The sequence below is a fragment of the Alligator sinensis genome, unplaced genomic scaffold, assembly GCF_000455745.1.
Source record: "Alligator sinensis unplaced genomic scaffold, ASM45574v1 scaffold55_1, whole genome shotgun sequence".
NCBI lineage: Eukaryota > Metazoa > Chordata > Crocodylia > Alligatoridae > Alligator > Alligator sinensis.
Window position 1 is genome coordinate 779,971 of NW_005842224.1, and position 20,332 is coordinate 800,302.

The window sequence follows — 20,332 nt, forward strand, 5'->3', positions numbered from 1 at the left end:
ACATCCGTCAGTGATCGAGGTGGGGGAATTGGCTTGGTCGGTACATAGAAATACTGAAGCGAAGAACTCATTGAAGAGCTCTGCTGCTTTCCCCCATGTCAACCACCAGCTGTCCTGATTTGTCCTGCAGGGGCCCTATGTTGCTCTGAGCTTTCCTTTTGCCCGCTATATACCTGAAGAAGGACTTTTTATTGTCCTTGATTTGTTGAAGCCAGCCTGAGTTCAAGCCCTGCCTTGGCCTGTCTAACTGATTCCCTGCAATAGCGTGCCAGGGAGAGAGATTCCTCCTTGGTGGCTGCTCCCTGCTTCCATTGCCTATACTCAGAGCTTTTAGTCTTTAAAAAAAAAAAAAAAAATCTCTTCTTAATTACAAATAATTTAAAAATAATCTGTCTGCTTTTAAGTAAGGAAAATGTAGTCAAGATGCAAGCTTTAATCTTATTAAGCACTCATAGAGGTCTTTGTTTAAGGCTTTGAGCAGTTATTTTCAGTTTGAGTACTCATACAGTTAAAGTTAAGCTCAAATGTAAAGAAGCCTTTAAAAGACTGGAACTGTCTCAGGGTTTTGTACCTGAAAGGTGTACTGTTTATTAGTATTTCTAAGCATTTTGAAGGAAAATTTCAGCTTTTGGCATTTTAATTGCATGTTATGAGATTAATTTCTAAAAGGAAATAAAGTATAGAAGAACATCTTTTACTTGTGAACTTTGTATGTGACTTTCCTATTTAAATGTAGGGTTCATTTTTGTATGCTAAAACAAATGGTTAACTACTGTTGCCTTATTCTCTGTTATCTCTTGTTCTTTGTAATCTCAGATTTTTTCATTTTTACTTAGGGCATTCTTATTTGTCAATTTATTTTTAAATGCATCATAAGTCTGTATATCTGTGTTTGTTGTGGTAGTGCAATGAATGCTCTGAATGTAGGGGTATTGGTTGGCCTAAGGACATAGGCAGACAAGGTTCCTTGGGTAAACCTTGTATCTTTTATTAGACCAGTTAAAATAGTTGGAAAAAATCTTCTGTGCAAGCTTTGGGGTACAAATACCCTTCTTCAGGTAGAGGAAGCATCTGTATTTATGCATTTAACTGACTTGGGAGAACAGCAGGGGGAGCCTGAACACTGTTGTGCATTACTGTGTTGAAAAACCTATTGGTTTTTTTTTATTAGTTATGGAGACTTTAAGGTTGCGTGGAATATAGATGATCTCCTGAGCTATTAAATAAAATAAAATTCAAGGGTGGCCACACAAGTGGCTGTCTTCAATATTTTATCATTTAAAATTGCATTTGATTGTTAGATGATGGAGAGTCTGTGGGCCTTGCATGTTGTTCTATTGAACGGACATGGGAAAACGTTTTCAGTGTGTTGGAACTGCGGGATCTAAAAGGAACCAGATCATCTGAATGTTTGTACATTGCTTGGCACAATAGGGTTTTGGAAATAAGTGCTTGGATCATGTAGAGGAAAAGATTCTGAACCTGGTGCATTGCCTGAAGCTTTTAGAGGATTTTTAGTTTTTGTTGAGGACAACTCTTCTAACTGCTTTTAGCTATAGTGAAAATATTTATCTAATATTCTGGGACATTTTTTCTCCTTCCCTTCTGTTTGCGGGCAGCCCATTTTTTCCCTGACAGGAAAATGAGGTTGCTACTCTTTTGCAAAGGGGTAGGTTTCAAATATTGGACAAGTTTTGGATTGCCTCACCTAAAGGCAGCAGGGTTAGAATTAGGTGCAGCAAGGACTGGGGCACATCATCTTTGTGCTGTTTCTAATGCTAACTGACCTTGTTCAGGACAGAGTATGGAGACTAGACACCAGGGAGTTTTTTGGCTCCACCAACTCGTTCAGATTTCAGCCAGGATCAATTTATAATATTGAGCATTATAGCACTTCTTCAGAGAGCTGTGTAAGCGCTGATTTGGGCTCACTCCTTTATTTTGAAGCTGGTAACTCTCTTTTTTGTGGAAAGACTGTACTGGACATGGAACCCTGCTCTGAGGTCATGCAGCCAGTCAGTATTAGTAAAGGAATTGGGGTACTGTTTCTGACTGTTTTGCACTCTGGCCACTGCTCAGTCATAGCTAATTATTACCTAATAAGCATATTTAAGTTTGTCTTGTTTTTCTACTCTTTAAGAGCAGACCAGTCCTGTGGGCCCTACCCAGTTTTCATGAATATTTTTTTTTTTTATTTAGTGACAGTTTTTGTTTTTCAAATGCTACTTGATATTACTCTTTTATTTAGAAGTGTCAGATGTAGCATGGATCAATATCAAACCAATATTTGCTGTGTTCTTATATTATGATCTTTTTTAAAACATTGCAGTGAAGTAACAGATGATGAGTCCTTCGTAGATGAACTGAGAGCTACGTTGCGGTTTTTCACATCTGTATTAGTTCGCAGAATTCACAAGGTAAAATGGCTTAGAGATGTTAACATGGTTTTGTAGTGAAAGAAGTGATATGCTTTTTATCTATTATCAAAAGGAACTTATTACCCTTTGTATATAAAACTTCCTCTGGAATTCTTTTTTTTCCTCTTTGAATACCTTCTTTCTCCAAAGCGTGTACTCCTGGCTGCAGATGAGTTGGGTGGAATTCTTAAGAACGAAAGTCTCTTCACAGCTGTTTTTAATGATACTTTGTGTTGGCACTAGATCATCTCTTATGTTGCAGTAACCATTTCAAAATCAAATTTAAGGAAGCTATTAAAGAAAACTGCTAAATGGCACAGAGCTGCAGTCTATTATTTGCCTCCCCTGCTTCTTTAAATTCCTCAAAGGGTTTTGTAAATAGACATTACATTTCTCCTAGGAGAGAGCCTGTTAATTCTACAGGCTTACAAGACCTGCTTCAAGACTGTCTAAAGTTTGCAGGAAACAATGTGGTGACACTTCTTTTTCCTGGGATGTTGTGGTATGTGCCTGTAAGGAGGGGTGGGCAAAATACAGCCCATGGGGTGTGCCCTCCAATGATTGCATCTGGCTCGTGACTGCCCCTGCAGCATTCCACATGGGGATAAGCCCTGATCAGGCCAGCCAGCACTATGATCTCGCCCATGCCTGCTGGCCCTCCATTGCTGCCAGCATACACAGCTTACCAGCAGGGTTGCTCCCCTGTCCTGCCCCCCATGCCCTCCTCCCTCCTAAAGGGCAGGGTCATGCAGGGAGTGGATCACAGCTCTGCCCTGGGCCCTGACCCCACATATTCCTGCCCGCAAAACCAGGGCTTTGCCCTGGCCGCACACTGTCCCTGGGGTCTCTATGGAGACCAGTCAGGAGCATGGGCAGGCAGGGAGCTGCCTCCAGGGGCAGTGGCAGTGTGGAGTCGGGGCCCAGGGCATGGTCACAGTCTGCTACTTGCATGCCCCTGCCTGCAGAACTCGTGCCTGTTACAGGGGTGTGTGAGCAGCAGATCACAGCTCTGCCCTGGGCCCCAGCCCTGCACTGTCGTCATGCTGCAACTTTGCCCTATGATCCTGGCCCCAAGTGCCTATCCCATTCCTGAGCACTGTTTCCTGTCTACTTGCACCTCCATCCCACATGAGTTTTGGTGAATTGTTGCACTGGGGGAGGGAGGGAGGAGGATGCTAACCTGGTCCATGGCAATTCATTAAAACTTCCTATGTGGCCCCTGGGCCCAAATAATTCCCCACCGGTGTGGTAAGGTCATCACTGGTCATTCCCTAACAAGCTGGCCAGGATGTGTTTTCTGGCCTACTGGTAGAGGAATAGCAATAGCAGCTTGGAAGGGCAATATGTGTAAATGGAAAGTGCCACTTCAGTTTTGGCATGGATCAAAACCTAGGGCAGTCAGGACTATGGCAAATACAACTTCTGTTTACAGCCTAAGTGGATATAGTGGAACCTAGATCATCCATATCCAGGTGTTTTGCAGTTTGCTTAGTTTGCAGTGAAGTGTAAAATTAAGGATGAACTGCTTAGCTGTTTGTTGCTGTATATACTTTGAAGCGTGCCATTTCTTTACTTAGCTGGAGGACATCCAGTTCTGCACAGAACTTTAAAAAAGAAGGTGCTGTGCATTAGTATGAATTGGTCTGTCATTTTAGTTGTTGGGAGAAGTATTTTTAATTGCTTCAGATTTAACTGCATTTAATTTCTATAGTTAAAAATTCTGGAAGGAAAACTATCCCATTTTTACTACTTTATTATTTTCATTAGGTTGTGCTCTTGCACAACCTAATCCTGGCCTTCCTTCCTGCCCCCCCTCCAAAAAAATAAAAAAATAAAAAAACAACCCCAAAAACCAACCCTGAGAAGAATAAAGAAAAATTGTTTAGCAGTCCCTGCTAGATATTTCTGCTGACGTGAGAATCCTTTTTCTACTTGGGTCATGGGAAGTTTGTTTCTTGTCAGGATAGATAACCATTTAATTTTTCTTTTAAGAAAAAAGATGTAAATGCCCAAATAAACACCAATGTAGTTTTTATGATTGAAAAATCCTGCTGACAGAATTAAACAGTAATATTATCTATCATATTGTATTTGATTTGTTTTATGATTGGGACCCTATGACTGGGATAGTTTATAATAATAGGAGTCTGGACTTGATGGCCCAGGAAGTCCCTTTTTGATCTTATGGTCTGATGAATAGGGGACCTACCCAAATCAAGGAGGCAGGAGGCTGATTTTGTGGGCAGATTGCAGGGCCGGCCACCATTTTCCCAGGCTTATTGCAGCGGGGCTCTCCCCATGCCTCTGACTGGCTGAGAGGCCTGGGTGGCCCCACCCCTCACTGCTGATTGGTTGAGGGCTGTCCATCATATGGCCCTGCCCCTCACCACTGATTGGCCAAGAGGGCTATCTGTCATGTGGCTCTGCCTCTTGTGCTCTCCACTAATCAGCAGCAACAGGCAGCTCTCTCAGCCAGTCAGCAGCGAGGGGTGGGAATGGTGGCCATCTTGGCTGTCCCTCTTCATGCTAGTAGCATTCTTCCCCTTTTCCTTCTGGTGGGCTGTGCAGCCAGGCCACAGTAACCATGAAGACTGCTGGCTTCCTCTGGGGAGCCAATATTTTATTTTTATTAAGGTTTGGGTTTTTTTGGTTGCGGATTTTGCAGATATTGCCCAATATTTTTCATAGACAATGCCCCGTTTTCGAAATTTCTGTGAAATCACAAATTGAATAGGCCTCTACCTATGAGCGCTGCAGGATACTCTGAGTGCAGACAGGATGTGGCCTTCACTTTTGATTCTGGTTCTTGTCGACTTTAATGCTTTTCTCCAGTGTATTCATGGATTTTGGTGTAGGAATCAAATATAGACAGCATCTACTACTTGGCAAGTGATCAGAGCAGTTCTTATGGAGTATAACTTGATTTTATGTTTCAGAATGACTTTAACAGTTTTGAAGATTTAATATTGCTTCAGTTTTTTGTATGTTCCCTCCAACAGCTCATGTTTTAACAATATACTCATAAATGATATTGTTTAAGACAGTAACTTTTTAAGTGTAAAAATGTTCCTTTCCAAAGAAACGGGTATCCTGACAATTACTGTAGTTGAAACATTTTTAGTGAACAAAATATGTAGTTAGCAGCAATATAATAATAATTTGGAAGAATTGTTTTTTTGCTTAATTTTGAATTTGTTTTTTAGGTGGATATTCCTTCTGTTATTACAAAGAAGATGCTGAAGGCAGCAATGAAACATATAGAAGTGATAGCCAAAGCCAGACAGAAAGGTACTGCAAATAATTTGTGTCGATTTAGCACCTTTTTAATCTATCTAAATTGAAGATATTAAGCCTAAAACATTGTGTTACTACACAGTTGCCAGCATATTGATTAATCTCAATCTTTCATTGCCTTTCCTTTTTTTAAAAGAAAATGTTACTTTTCCTATTGTACAGAGGGCTTGGAATATAGGGGAGCAGATATGAGCTAGGTCACCAGGACCTCATGCAGAGTATCTGCCGGATTTGAATGTCGTCATCCAAAATGCAGAGTAACTTGGGGCACAGGCACTCCAACAGGTTAGCTCAAGGCAAAAGACGGCATTGCCCACTTCGGTAGCTGCTAGCATGTATATTTTTACCCTGTGGTACGTGAAAGCTAAACATCTCTATAACAGCTTTCATTGAGCGTTAAATTGTCATGGGCTACTGTGGGATAAGAGTAACCAAGGGCAGTTACGATGGAGCAACTGATGTGCAGCAAAGCCCTTCTCTTCTTGCAGTAAACTTTGTGCTCCAGTGCCTTTAAATGTTGTGTGCTAACAAATATTTCCCACCCAGTTCTGAACAATGCCCTCTAATTATTTGAGGCTTTTCTCTGCATTTCAGGTGATCAATAAGAGATGAAAGGATGTTCATGCATTAACTAATAAACACACTGCAAACTGTTAATAATGACACTAGTTTGGTTTTACACTTACAACCTATTACATTTAACCAGTTCAAGCTAGTCTGTAACACAGTAGGGTTCCTGAAGTTCCACTACAGCAAACTGAGGAGCTTGGAAAAATAGCTTCAGGCACAGCTGTAAAAGCAGCACATCCGTGTTTGGATGGCTTTTCAAAGGGAATGCTTTCTTTGTTGCTTGAAGGGGAGAAAGAAACTGGCGGGGGGGCTTAAAAAAAAAAAAAAAAAAAAAAAAAAAAAAAAAAAAAAAAAAAAAAAAAAAAAGTCAAGCTTTTGAATAGGGATAAGAAAAAGAGGCTGGCTTCATTAAAATGCTGGTGATTTTCACAAACCTGGATTCACTTTTCTGATTTTAAAGCGTTATGATGTCCTTGAGGGTCTGAGCTGTTGGTGAAAGTGTTAACTGTGTTAAGGAACTCTGATTATAGTTATAAACAGCAGGCTGTCTTTGCATGATTGAGGTTCAGTGGTTGCATCTAATCAAGACTGATTAAAAATATGCAGTTTTTATATTCCATGCTAAACATATTAAGAGTCTTTGCATTGAGAGTATATCTCTCTGCAAAGAGAAGCACTTGAAATCAGGGGGGAAAAAGAAGTGCTGCCTTTCACAGGCTGTATTCTGCCAATAATTTATTCCTGGATGTACATGGATATTTCACAAACATTGGAAACCTGACAGTTTCTCTGTGGAATTTCCACTGTTTATATACATACAAGTACATAGTACACTGGCACTTTGAAAGATTGTTAGTGAACATACATGAAATATAACATGGCTGTGTTGAACCAGTTTTTTGCTAAATGATGAAAGGTCTGTCCATGGTCTGTCTTTGTCAGCCTTCAAGTTTTCCTTTGCCTTCTGCCAAGGAGCTAAGGCAGTTAGGAAAAAATGCTTGCAACTTTTTCCTTGGAAGAGCTGCATTTTTCACATGTCTCCTTATGAATGGCATAATGCTGCTTTTGATACTTTTAGGGTGGTAGACTTGCTACCAGTTCAAAAGTGCTGAATTTCAAGTGAAAAAGTGAAATTAAAGAGTTAAGTAGCTAAAAAGACTGAAAGAAGCCTTCCCAGAGGTGTTAGGATACACAACAACTCTCCAAACCACATTTATGAATAGAGTTCATATCTTGTCTTGTTTCCTGTTGTTTTCCTCTTTTCTTATTTCCCCCCAGCCTCTCTACAACCTCCAGCTCCAAAGCCCCTCTTTGTTTTGTTGTTCTTCCCATTTTTGCTTCTCTTTGGTTTCTGTTCCATGTTCTCAAACAGTTCTTTTCCATGTCCTGTGCTGACTCCCTATTTATAATTCTCATACTGTCAAGGATCCAAATTGGAATTAGGGTACCTTTGTTTGTGCAGCACTGTGCATGCCTCTCAGAAATTAACTTGTGTGCTGCTCCGTGCTAATACAACTACATCATTTGCAGTTTGGGAATTAGTGGGCATGGTGCATTTTATGATTCAAACATGCCTTCCGTGATGTCACTTGGTTAAATTGGATCAAATGGTATATACAAGAACCTGGATTATTTGCCGTATTAGGTTCCTAGCCTCCTGTGAAGAGACAAGAGTTTGCATGCCACTGAGTGGGTAGAGAGGGAGGGGATATATTGTTTTCATGCATACTGCATACCCCCAGAAAATACATGCACTATTAGATAGGAAGGAAGAATGAAGAAAAATATTTTCCAGTGTCATGGCTGAAGAGGCTGCCTGGAACAGGCACAGAGAATATTCCCCAGTGTCAGTCACTCTCTCCTTGCAACTAAAGCTTTTAACACTCTTGCAGCTACTGCCAAACTGAACAGTCAGAGGCTTCTGCCAATTTGGCAGCAGCTGTGAGAGGGTTAACAGCTTTAGCTATGAGGAGAGGAACTGACTCTGTTCCTTCTGCAAGCCCAGAATAGAGCCAGCCATTACAGCATCCCTATGCCTTCCTTTTAGCACAGAAATCTACTTTTGAGTTTAAAGCACCCACCCCAGTTTTGGAGGGCTACTCTTTAGGGAAAGGTGTGTTCACCATATGCTGTAGACAGTGTATAGCTGTAGCAAATAGCTGCATAAAACTACAGAGCTGTGCCAGCTATTTACTTAACCTTTTTATTTCAAAAGCCGCTGCTTCTCCAGCAACTGTCTGGGCCTGCCCATGATTGCCAGTTGAGTAAGAAATGGCACCCTTTGAAGTAAAAGCTGCAGCAAACAGCTGAACTGCTTGGTTTGTTGGGTTTTTTCTTTTTATTTGGCAAGCTGCTGTGACTTGAATGGGTTGCAGCCCACTTGGATATGGATGATCCAGGCTTGTACTGCATAAGAATCTCAACTGACTCTTGATGAAATTGCATGCTTACCATGATTTGTTTTTATACAGATTGTTGTGTGCTAAAAGCAGCAATTTACATCTTTTGGGGTTTTTTTTTTAATTCTCAGGTATTTGTTCAGCATGCAATACTATTTCTTGGCAGAGCCTAGGCCATATTAATTCAGTGCAACAAGGTGTGAATTATTACCACGCATTTTAGTATTTGAAGTGATTTAATGGGATTATAAAATCTTTCTTGCTAATTAAGATGCAGAGCCTCCGCCTACTAAAATGTATTTTCTTTCTCCAGAAACAGCTGTTGATATGTGGGTACTTTTTTTTTTTGCAGTGCTTCTGGCAGAATGGCCCGTTGTCAGATTTAGTTTAAGCGCCATGTACGACTTTTAAGTGATGAATTACTTGCCCTTCTTTGCTTTGGAAGAGCAGCTTGAGATATTCAAGTATGCCCTAAGAAGGAAACTGCTTGCATGTCGGGATTAAATAAATGGTGAAGGCTCCAATCTTAAATTGTGTTTAAGACAAGCCAGTAAATAAAAGTCTAGTCTTGGAAGACGTGTTGAGGCAAGAGCTAAAGGAAAGGAGCTCGGCACCAATATGGTTTTGTTTTCATTGTCTAGTTCACCTACTTACTGATAAGTTGAAGAATTTTATAGGACTATACAACCTGGCATTACTTCAGTGAAGACCATTTTTTTTATTTTTATATAAGAAGTTTTCATTTTTACATGAAACGAATAGAAATGATTCTATAATAGAATCATACTTCAGAATTCAAGCCAAGGTAACTTTGTTCAATAGTTATTAATTTGTGGAACTTGGACAATTGAATGTATGGCAATAATATTACCACCCTAATGCCATATATCAAAAAGGAAAATGATGTTAAACCTGGTGAAATGCTAGGGGGAAGAAATTGAACTTTTTAGCTTCTTTTTTTTTTTTTTTTTTTTTAATTTGCAGTGCAAAATGCAGAATTTTTACAACAGGCTGCTTTAGAAGAATATGGACCAGAGCTCCATGTGGCTTTAAGAAGTCGAAGAGATGAACTCCACTATTTAAGGAAGCTTACTGAGATGCTTTTCCCTTATATTTTGCCCCCAAAAGCAATGGAGTGCAGGTAAAAAAAAAAAAAAAAAAAAAAAATGTATTACAGGTTGCACTGTTGACATATGTTGTAATTCTTTACAGTATTAGTAAAGTTAATTCTAACATCTTCCCAAGGCAGTAATTTAGTTAAAATTCCTATATTAAATCCAGGTTTCAGGGATGTATTTGGTAGCCATGTTGGTCTGAGACAAAGAAATACAAAACTAAGAAATGTCTTAGTTGGTCTAATAAAAGGTATCATCCCTGAACCAAGACTTCCAGGGTTTTGCATTTCTTATATTAAATCCAAAAGCCCAAAGTAGTTATACCGTGACTAAGCAAGCAATCTAAAATCCTGTAGTATTATAACAAATATGAATTATATATTAGATGCACTGTTATAGCCTTTAGTGATTATACTCAAACAGTAAAATTATTATAAGCAATGATAAGATTCAATGATGATAATGTAAGGATTCATGCCAGTGTGGCTCCAAAACAACTTCTGGCACTCTCAATGAACCCTTCTATATTAGTGTGTTTATCCCCCCCCCCCAGATTCTTTCATTACAGTGGCTCTCTCATGCTTTCCTCTGCCTCCCCCACAAGTTGTTGATTCCCAGAATCTAATTTACATTTGTGCATAATAGTACACCATCAAACATTTTGCTTATTGCATAACTACATTGACCTTCCTTACTATAAATAACTTTGTCAGTATGCCAGCCTTAACTTTGAATTTCCTTTTCTGTGAAAGAACCAAGCAACTTGATTTGGAAGACTGAATTCTGACAAAATCAATGGTATTTGGAATATTCTGTATCTAAAGGACAGTTAATCAGGGGAATGGAAAAGGGAATTGAAAGTGGAGCCTCAGTATTTGCTCCATTTTCATGTTATTCTTTTGTGTCCTTAAGCCAAATTATTAGGTAAAATGCAAACCAGTGAAAACCAAATCATTTTGTTACTGTCTTCAACTCGCCATGATTGATTGGTGTGCTCATTCTACATAATTAGGCTGACCATAGGGACAGTGTGAAATCAGGGATGCTGTCATTTCCCCTCCCCCTAATTAAGGATGCTACTGCAGACTGAAGTAAGAGTTGGGTGGTGTGGCACAGCTCCGGAATGGCAGCTAAGGGAGTCAATGGCCTATTAATGACCCATTATTCATTACTTCACAGGTTTTAAAAATCATCTCCCCTTTCTAATGGTCATTCCACTAATCAGGCTAACCTATTTTTAGAGCAGTCTTGCTCTCTGCTAGGGCTTTCTGTTTTGCAACTGGTGGTGCTGTGCCTTTCCACCCCATGCCCAGGACACTTGTTTTAATTTGCGTTGGCCAGCCAGGGCTAGCCTCCAAAATCCGGAACTATTCTGGCAAAAGAGGGACATATGGTCACCCTATACATAACGGGAATGTTATGTTGGGCACTATTATGTTCCAGGTAGATGAAGCTTTCATAGACATTAGGGGCTGGAAGGGACCTCATGAGATCGAGTCTAGCCCCCCTACCATAGGTGGGAAGTCAGCTGGGATCAAGGGATCCCAGCAAGAAAAATATCCCAATGTTTTTTGAAAGAGTCCAGAGCAGGTGCTTGCATCACCTCTGGGGGGAGTCTGTTCCAGACCCTGGACACATGCATCGTAAAGAACGTTTTGCTTGTGTCTAGTGTAAATCGGCCTTCCTGGAGCTTATGGTCATTAGACCTTGTTATCCCTTAGGGAGCTCTGGTGAACAGCTGTTCTCCCAGGTCCTGATGTACCCCTCTTGTGTAATAGTAGGTTGCTACCAAGTCCCCCCTGACCCTTCTCTTTTCCAGACTGAAGAGTCCCAAGTCCCTCAGCCTCTCTCTCTACGTCCTGCCCTCCAGGCCTTGGATCATATGAGTGGCTGTCCTCTAGATTCTCTCAAGCTTTTCCACATCCCTCCTGAAGTGGGGGGCTCAAAACTGGATGCAGTACTCCAGCTGCGGTCTCACCAGGGCTAAGTAAAGCAGGAGGATGACATCTCTGGTTTTGCTTGAGATACATCGGTAGATGCACGCCAGCGTTTGGTTTGCTTTGCCAGCCACAGCATTGCATTGCTGACTCATACTTATTGTGGTCAATCAGGACCCCCAAGTCCCTTTCGGTCATAGTGCTAGCAAGCATAGCACTGCCAAGCTTGTAAGTATGTTGAGGGTTCTTCCTACCAAGGTGCAGCAACTTGCACTTCTCTGCATCGAAATCCATCAGGTTTTGGTCAGCCCACCTTGAGAGCATGTCCAAGTTGGCCTGTATTCCCAGCCTGTCCTGCGGTATGACCGTCTTCCCCCATAATTTGGTGAAATCCGTGAACTTTGCCAGTTCGCATCTGACTCCCCACTGCAGATTGTTAATGAAGATGTTAGAGTACCGGCCCAAGTACCAAACCCTGAGGAACTCCACCGGTCACACTGCACCACATTGATTTGTTCCCGCCAACTAGTACTCTTTGGGTCTGAACTAGCCACTTGACTAGCCATTGGGACCATAAGATCATCAAGCCCATAGTTCCCCAGCTTAGCCATGAGGACATTGTGGGGAACTAGGTCAAAGGCTTTTTGAAATCCAGATATGACATCTGTCATCTCCCTTGTCCAGGGCTTGTCACCTGGTCATAGAAGGAGATGAGGTTGGTCAGGAAAGACCTGCCAGTCACAAAGCCATGTTGGCTGGCGTTCAGAAGCTTGCCTTCTGTTAGTCTGGTGTAGATGGATCCCTTGACAATTTTCTCCAGGATTTGTCCAGGGATGGACATCAAAGAGATTGGTTTATAATTCCCCGGGTCATCCCTCCTCCCTTTCTTGAAGCTGGGGACCACGTTGGCTCTTTTCCAGTCTTCCAAGACCTCACTCAGGTGCCGTGAATTTTCAAATATCTTTGCCAAGTAGGACGCAATGGTGTCTGCCAGCTCCTTCAAGGCTCTCGGGTGCATTCCATCTGGGCCTGTGGACTTGTGAATGTCCAGTTTCTCAAGGTGTTCCCTCATCTGGTCCACATCAATTTTGGGCCTGCCACCAGCTCCCAGGCTGGTTCATGTCCTTTCTGACAGTGTGATCCCCTTGGGAAGGTGAAAAACCAATGTGAAAAAGTAATTTAGGAGATTTGGCCCGTTCTTGGGCATCAGATGTTAACTGCCCTGTTTGATCTCGCAGGGGCCCAATGCTATCTTTGTTCTGTTTTTGATTTCCCACATATCTGAAGAAGACCTTTTTGTTGTTTTTGATCCCCATAGCTAGCCTGAATTTGGTTTGTGCCTTGGCTTTTCTGGACCGTTCCCTACAGGTGCAGGCAAGTGCTGAGTAGTCTTCTTTGGTGATGCTTCCCACTTTCCAACTGAAGTAGGCTTCTCTTTTGAGTTTAATGAGCTCCAACAGTTCCGTGTTCATTCAAGGGGCCTTCCTTGTCCGTTGATTATATTTCTTGCGAGATCGTATGGCTTTCCCCTGTGCCTCAAGGATTGTTTTTGAGAGATGACTATTTCTCATGTACTCCCTTATCCAGGGGGTTATGGCCTCTTAATTGCTTGATTTGCAAACTCAGAGACTTGGTAAAAGTCAGCCTTCCCAAAGTCAAGGATTGCTGTTTTACTGAAGGGATCTGCCTTGCTCTTCGGTGAACTGAGACGGTCACCAAATCACGGTCGCTGTCACCAAGCTTCCCCTCGATCATCGGACTGCTCAGCAGGTCCTCCCCTTTGGCCAGGATCAGATCAAGCAATGCCTCTCTCTTAGTTGGCCCATAGACCTCCTGCATTAGGTAGAGGTCATCAGTGCAAGTGAGAGAGCTGCACGACCTGTCAGATCTGGCTGTGCGCTCATCCCAAGAGATGTCAGGGAAGTTGAAGTCCCCCATGACGATCATGTATCAGGAATGCGCAGCCTCGACCAGTTCCCTGTTGAATTCCTGATCAAGTTCTTCCTCTCGGTGGGGTGGTCTATAGTAGACTCCTATAAGTATGTCACCCTCCCCATGTTCTCCTTGTATTTTGACCCAGAGGGCTTCAAGACACCCTTCCTGTTTAGAAAACTCAATTTGCAGGGAAGCGAACTGATCCTTGATGTAGAGAGCAACACTTCGTGAAATTGTTACTTATTTGGCCTGGATAATTCTGTTTCAGTATAATCAGGTATATGAATGATGATTCCAATTTGTGGAACAGCAAAGAAAACTAGTGGTTTCTCAAAACATAGGTTTGTTTGCACTTACGCTCAGACAATGGGTGCCTTATTAACTGATGTCTTATTAACAACACAAGGATATATAATTGCTTTTCTAGATGGGCATTTCCATTAGTGAGATTAAAAAATGAATTTCCTTTTTTATTTCTCCACAATTTTGATTTTTCAAAGTTGAACATTTTAGGGGGTGTTAAAAAGTAGGAAGTTGAAGTAGTGGTGTGTGAAGAAAACTTGAGAAGCATGAATAATTTGTGTTCTGGTAGGCAGGTGGCAGCACTGATGTCTTAGACCTTCTCTGTGCACACTTTTTTGGTTTTTTTTTTTGTTTTGTTTTTTTTGTGTGAAATCCACTGAGATCAGTATTTATTTATACTGATAGGAACATAATTTTGGTATAGCAAGTTTAGGTAAATGTTTTGGGTTTTTTGTCTCATAACAACCCAGCAGTCCAAATATGCCACCAACTTCCCTCCTGAAACCTGGCCTTATTTCTCCAGTTAACCTTACCAAACAGACAGCCCATCAGTTGTGAGAGGGGTATGGATTCATCAAAGAAGTATAGTGGCAAATGTCTGCTGCACAATCCCCTTTTTAACTCTTTTAACTTCAGTACCACATTCTAGGACAGTGCCATAGCTGTGTGGAGTGGAATAGACTCTTGGGGAAAATGGACAGGATGGGTCTTAGCTGAAGGAGTTCACAGATCCATAGGACCCTTATCTATACGTGTAGTGAATTGGCACAACCTAAGGTTAGGCAGTTGCATGTACAGATCCAGATTTCTAGCAAATAAAATAATTTATCTACGTATAAGGAGCAAACATTTAAGGCATTGAAAACAAGCCAGTCTGCATGTTGAGATTACTGACTTCCAAAGATTAGCAGGACCCTTAAGGAGAAGTGTTTGGAAGTTAAGTGATGAACTACTGTGTTTGGCATTTACCCCTTACCTTCCCACTGTTGAATTGTAGACCAGAGGGACCGTTATATTGTAGTTTAATTTCCTGTAAAATGTAAGCTGTTTCAGTTTTTGCACAGTTCACTGCTGTGTTGCGTTACTGTAAGATATGTTTTAGTTAAACATATCTATTTTTGATTTGGAAACTCTCAAGGCATAGAGAATCAACAGCTTCCTTTGCTGGCTTGCTCCAGTAATGAACTGAAGTCGCCTCTAAAATGATGCATTATTTTTCAATCAGGATTAGTTTGGCTTCTAGCTTCCAGCCAGTGTTTTCTGTTATGCCTGTCTCTACTGAATTACAGGGGCCTTTTGAACCCTATGTATTTTTCCTGTGAAGTTATTTTGCATGCTGTAATCAAGATGCCTCTCAGCCTTCTTTGAGAAGCTCAACTTATCACCTTCTTAAAATCTCACTCTCTGCTTCCTTTAGTCTACTTTTTTCTCTTGTGCATCTGCTCTATTTTTCCCCACACGTTCTTCTTAAAATGTGGATATCTCACCTGAATATATCATTCTGGTATTGTTAAAATTGTACAGAGATAAAATCGCCATACTTCTATTCACTGTTTCCATGTTTATACATCCAAAGATCACTGTGACCCTTAGTTTAAACATCCCAAGATGCAATATATGTAATGTGTTTCAAAGTATTAACAAAATAACATTTCTTAAAACATATTTCCTTGTTTAATAGTAGTAAATGTACCCATTGCAGATGATTCAGTACTCTGCTAATCACTGGTTATTACATAATACTACTTTTTTTTTTTTTTTTTTAGATCCCTGACATTGCTCATAAGAGAGATATTGTCTGGCTCTGTTTTCCTTCCCTCCATGGACTTCATAGCTGATCCGGTGAGATTTTGGTGAATGAGTAATTCGTACTGGAATCACTTAGGGAAATGGTGATTTGAGTCTATTAACCTGCTGATTCCATTAAAAGGAGACCCATTTGTTGTTTTAAGAACACACATACTCGCTTCTCCCCCACAGCTTCCTGGCCCTGCTGGAGGGGGCCCCAGGGCTATGGGTCCAGGGACCTGGATCTGCAGCTCCCTTCCCCAGGCAGCAGCTGCTGTAGCGCAGCAGAACCCAGCTGCCCGCAGCAGAACCCAGCTGCCCGCTGCAGGCTTGGATGCAAGGGGTGGGGCCATCTCCCCGGTGTGGCGCACACTCCTGGAGGGGCAGGCAGAGACCCCAGAACTGTGCACAGGGTGGGGGGCAACCAGTAAAGGCAGTGGTGCAGGGTTGCACCCCTCAAAGCTACTGTGCATGCAGGGGGTGTGTTGCCAGGGAGCCCAGCCCTTGGACGAGCCATGTACAGCTCCATTCCACCCCCTGCTGGGGACCCAGCCCTGCCCAGCTCCCTCCCGCCGTTCCTACGAGGGGAGGAATGCTTCACACCTTTGTGAATACTATGTGATTGCTAGCAAGGAATGATGCGTGTTGTGGAAGTCACAAATTACCTGGTCTGTATTTGTGTAAAATGCCAATACGGTTTTTATTTGTTGGTCTTGTTTCTGTGAATGTCATCTTATATAAATTCACTGCCTTTGGATCTTGGGTACTGAGATCATTCAAGTGCAGTCATTAAAATAAAGGTCGTGAGAGCCATTCTTTAATACTGCTCTTGTGTTTTGCTGTTGTAAGCTTTGACGATCTACAAAAATTTTACCAGAAACCTGGGCATAGCATGGCAGTGGAACTACTGTAATATGTATTTTTGTATTTTCTTAGGATACTGTCAACCATTTGCTTCTCATCTTCATTGATGATAGTCCAGTAAGTGCTGATAAATTCAGATAATTTATAATTAATTTGCAAGTGTCAGTTATCTTCTTACTCGGTTGACCTACTCTCTTTCTACAGCCGGAGAAAGCAACTGAACCTGCTTCTTCACTGGTTCCATTTCTGCAAAAATTTGCAGAGCCTCGAAATAAAAAAACATCTGTAAGTGAAGAAAGCATTTACCTTGTATATCAGCCTGTGGATAAGTATTATACACACTACTTTATCTTTTTTATTACTTCTGTTAGGCCAGGGGATCCCAAACTGTGGTACGCATACCCCTGGGGGGTATGGAAGACATCTCTGGGGTACACGGGAGAAATTGTGTAATGGAGGATTTAATTTTCATTATAATAATAATCGGCATTTAAGGGGTTAAATATAAAATGTATGCTGGTAGGGGTATGTGGGCAGCTGGTAAATTTGGAAGTGGATTCATAGACATTTCAGGTTCCAGCCTACAATTCATAGACATTAGGGCTGCAAGGGACCTTGGAAGATCATTGAGTCCAGCCCCCAGATATGCAATAAGAGAAATTTGGGAACCACTGTATTGGATATTTCCTTATGCTTTCTTTGGAAACTAACCATGATATCTACCCTCCATAATAAGGTCCTGAAGTTGGAACTGAAGGAGATCAGAGAAGAGCAAGATCTCTTATTTCGTTTCATGAACTTCCTCAAACAGGAAGGAGCAGTACATGTGCTGCAGTTTTGCCTAACTGTAGGTAAGAATATTGAACTGTGCCCTGTGCGGTTGTACTTAATAGCAAAAATGTATTGGCCTTTGTCTCAAAGTGAATGCATGTAGCTCTTGTTACTTCCCTTGTGCTGTTCTTACTCTGTATCTACATTGTGATGAAATGTGATAGGTTATACTACATATAACTTTATATGCAGTATAACTTGTTTATACTGCATGTTGCATATACTGCAGGGAAATCTTAATTGGTTCTATTGGAGAAATTTGCCTAAACTCTAATCCTCCATTTCAGGCCCAGTAGCCTTTTCTGTACTACAAGAGAACAGAAGTGATTGCCCAGTTAAGCTTGTATTTTTAATCAAGCTCCTGGCACAGCCTCCTCACCCGCCCTGGGGCCAGGGAGCGAGCTGCCGCTGGGCCCCTGCAGGGCAGGGGGGCCCGGGCCTTGCCCCTGGGGCGGCAGCACCCACTGGAGCCTCCTGTGGGGGGCAGCCAGGCTGTTGCTGCCCCAAGCCTTAGGTGCAGGCTGGAAGTTCCCCACCACCTCTCTGCGCCCCGGGCCACATCCCCGCTGGGTCATGCTGCCCCCAGCAGCCCCAGGCGGCCCCTGTACTGTCCCCAGGACCAGACAGGGTTGTTGAGAGCCAGTGACAGCCAGGCAGTGCCCCAGGCCCAAAGCAGGCTGGGCTCTATGGAGCTGGGCTGGGCTGCCCCAGCACGGAGAGAGGAGAGCCACCCTGCTCTGGGCCCTGCCAGTGCTAGCTCCCGCACACCCCCTCACTTCCAGCCCCCCGCCCCAGCCTGGTGGCCAGACGGGGACCAGTGTCCTCCCAACCCGCTCTTACCTGAGCTTCCTGCTCCGGCACTGGTGGGAACAGCTGCATGGTCCCTGGCTGGGGGGTGGGCCCTGGTCTTCCAGGGGCCTGACTTCCACTGGGTCATAATGCCTCTGGCTCCTGTCACTTTTGACCAGAGGCAGAGGCAAATAAATATATATATATTTTTTAAAATTCCTTGCAGTCTTGTAGGCCAGACAGAATGGCCTCCTGTGGGCCGTATTTTGCCCACCCCTGCTGTACACTCATATGAATTGCAGCTCGTATTTTAGGGGCTAATTTATAAAAGTATAAACCACTTAAACTACTTCATTAGATTTATGGGTCTCATCATCTTTAAGTTTTCATATAGTGAAGATTTTATGAAAAGTTATACCTATTAGTATGGTGTATGAGTTGAACCACATGCCCCCTGCAAGGTACAGCCTTTTATATTAGTTAATTTAATTAAGAAATACATTTTTCCCCCAATTTGCAGAGGAATTCAATGATAAAATTTTAAGACCAGAGCTAACAAATGCTGAAAAGAAGTCTATTCATGAAGAAGTACAGAAAATCTACAAAACGTACTGTTTGGAAGAAAGTGTTGATAAAATTAGATTTGACCCTTTTATTGTGGAAGAGATTCAAAGAAGTAAGTTCCGGACTGAAAGTGACACTTAATTATACTATAATTCATAAAGCATTCTGTCATTTAAAAAATTAATCTTAATAAATCAAAATCATGAATAACTTTAATTTTATTATAGCAGAAAAATCGCACTTAAACCAGTGATTGTGGATGTATATACTGTTTTCTTCAGTGAAATTTATCTGCATAATCTCTGTTATACTGTGTATTTGAAACTCATTTTCAGCAAGCATCTTAATTGCAAAATTTTGGGGTGCTCAGTGCATTGATTTTGTATTGATTAATTTAGGAAATATCAGTGTGGGGGGGAGATGTGTGAAATGCAGGCAGAGTCTATTAATATTCGCCATAATTTTGTAATATTTTTTTCTGTAGTTGCTGAAGGTCCATATGTAGATGTTGTGAAACTTCAAACTATGCGATGCCTTTTTGAAGCATATGAACATGTTCTTTCCCTCTTAGAGAATTTTTTTGCACCTATGTTCTGTCATAGTGATGAGGTAAGTATGAGAGGTTTGTATTCTTGCCTTTAAAATAGTTACTTGTTAGGAAGATAGGCTGTAAGATGTCACGCTTACAGAAGTTTTGCTTGTAAATATTGAGATTTCAGTTGTTTAACTGGCAAATAGCTTGTTTTCTTACCTCCATTAGCACTGTGGAGCCACTATAGCTCTGAGTAAGGAAATTGGTTTTCTTGATAACTGAGTTCTAATTACAGAATTGTTGAGGCAAAAATCTTTAAGGAGAATACTTTATCACATCTTAGATTTGAATTTGCAGTACTGTAATCTAAAAAAAAGTCTCTCCCTCCTCCATTTGTATAAGTAAGGACTTGAACTAAAAGTAACTGATAGGGAACTTCTTTAATACTACTTAATTGCCTTTCAGAGTACAACAGTACTGTAAGATTTAGCATACCCACCATGCAAAGCCACTCCTGAGGAAAAACATACTGTTTTAAGATAATTAAAATGTTATACTAATTTTAAAATATCTTGTTTGAGGTAGAGCATTGTAAGTTGAGATGTGTATTGGTAAAGTTCTTAATTTTCATTCTGGAGGCAAGGTTTGCAAACAAAAATGATGATTTATTTAAATTTCTATCAACTCTTAAAAATGTAAAATACTGTTAAAGGGAGCTGACAGATGTTGGGGGGAAAAAAACAAACAGCACTTTACCAGAAGAGGCAGTGCATTAGTTCGACCTGGCTCTGCAGTGTCTGTATAGATTGGGTGCTTCAGTGGGACATTTCAATCAGCTATTAGATAAAAATGCCAAAAAGTCCCGCTGAAGCACCCAATCTGTACAGACTTTGGGCAAGCCAGGTCCGACTAACAACAGTGCCTCTTCTGAGCATGCAATGTGCTTAGTATGGGGGCGTGTTAAGCTTAAAATAAGACGCTCCCCCTCCCCCCC

The 20,332-nt window shown here is 41.6% G+C and overlaps 1 protein-coding gene across 9 annotated transcripts in view; it reads left to right on the forward strand.

Moving 5' to 3' along the window:
- SNX14 (sorting nexin 14) overlaps positions 1-20,332 on the forward strand; it is a 97,503-nt gene that overhangs the window by 20,284 nt on the left and 56,887 nt on the right. For all 9 annotated transcript variants that reach the window (XM_025208213.1, XM_006027108.3, XM_025208211.1 and 6 more), the window contains exons 6-14: positions 2,330-2,417; positions 5,621-5,705; positions 9,665-9,821; positions 15,737-15,812; positions 16,695-16,739; positions 16,827-16,907; positions 17,359-17,473; positions 18,763-18,918; positions 19,291-19,415. In XM_025208213.1, the coding sequence (XP_025063998.1) occupies positions 2,330-2,417; positions 5,621-5,705; positions 9,665-9,821; positions 15,737-15,812; positions 16,695-16,739; positions 16,827-16,907; positions 17,359-17,473; positions 18,763-18,918; positions 19,291-19,415 (928 nt within the window). The remainder of the gene's footprint in view (positions 1-2,329; positions 2,418-5,620; positions 5,706-9,664; positions 9,822-15,736; positions 15,813-16,694; positions 16,740-16,826; positions 16,908-17,358; positions 17,474-18,762; positions 18,919-19,290; positions 19,416-20,332) is intronic.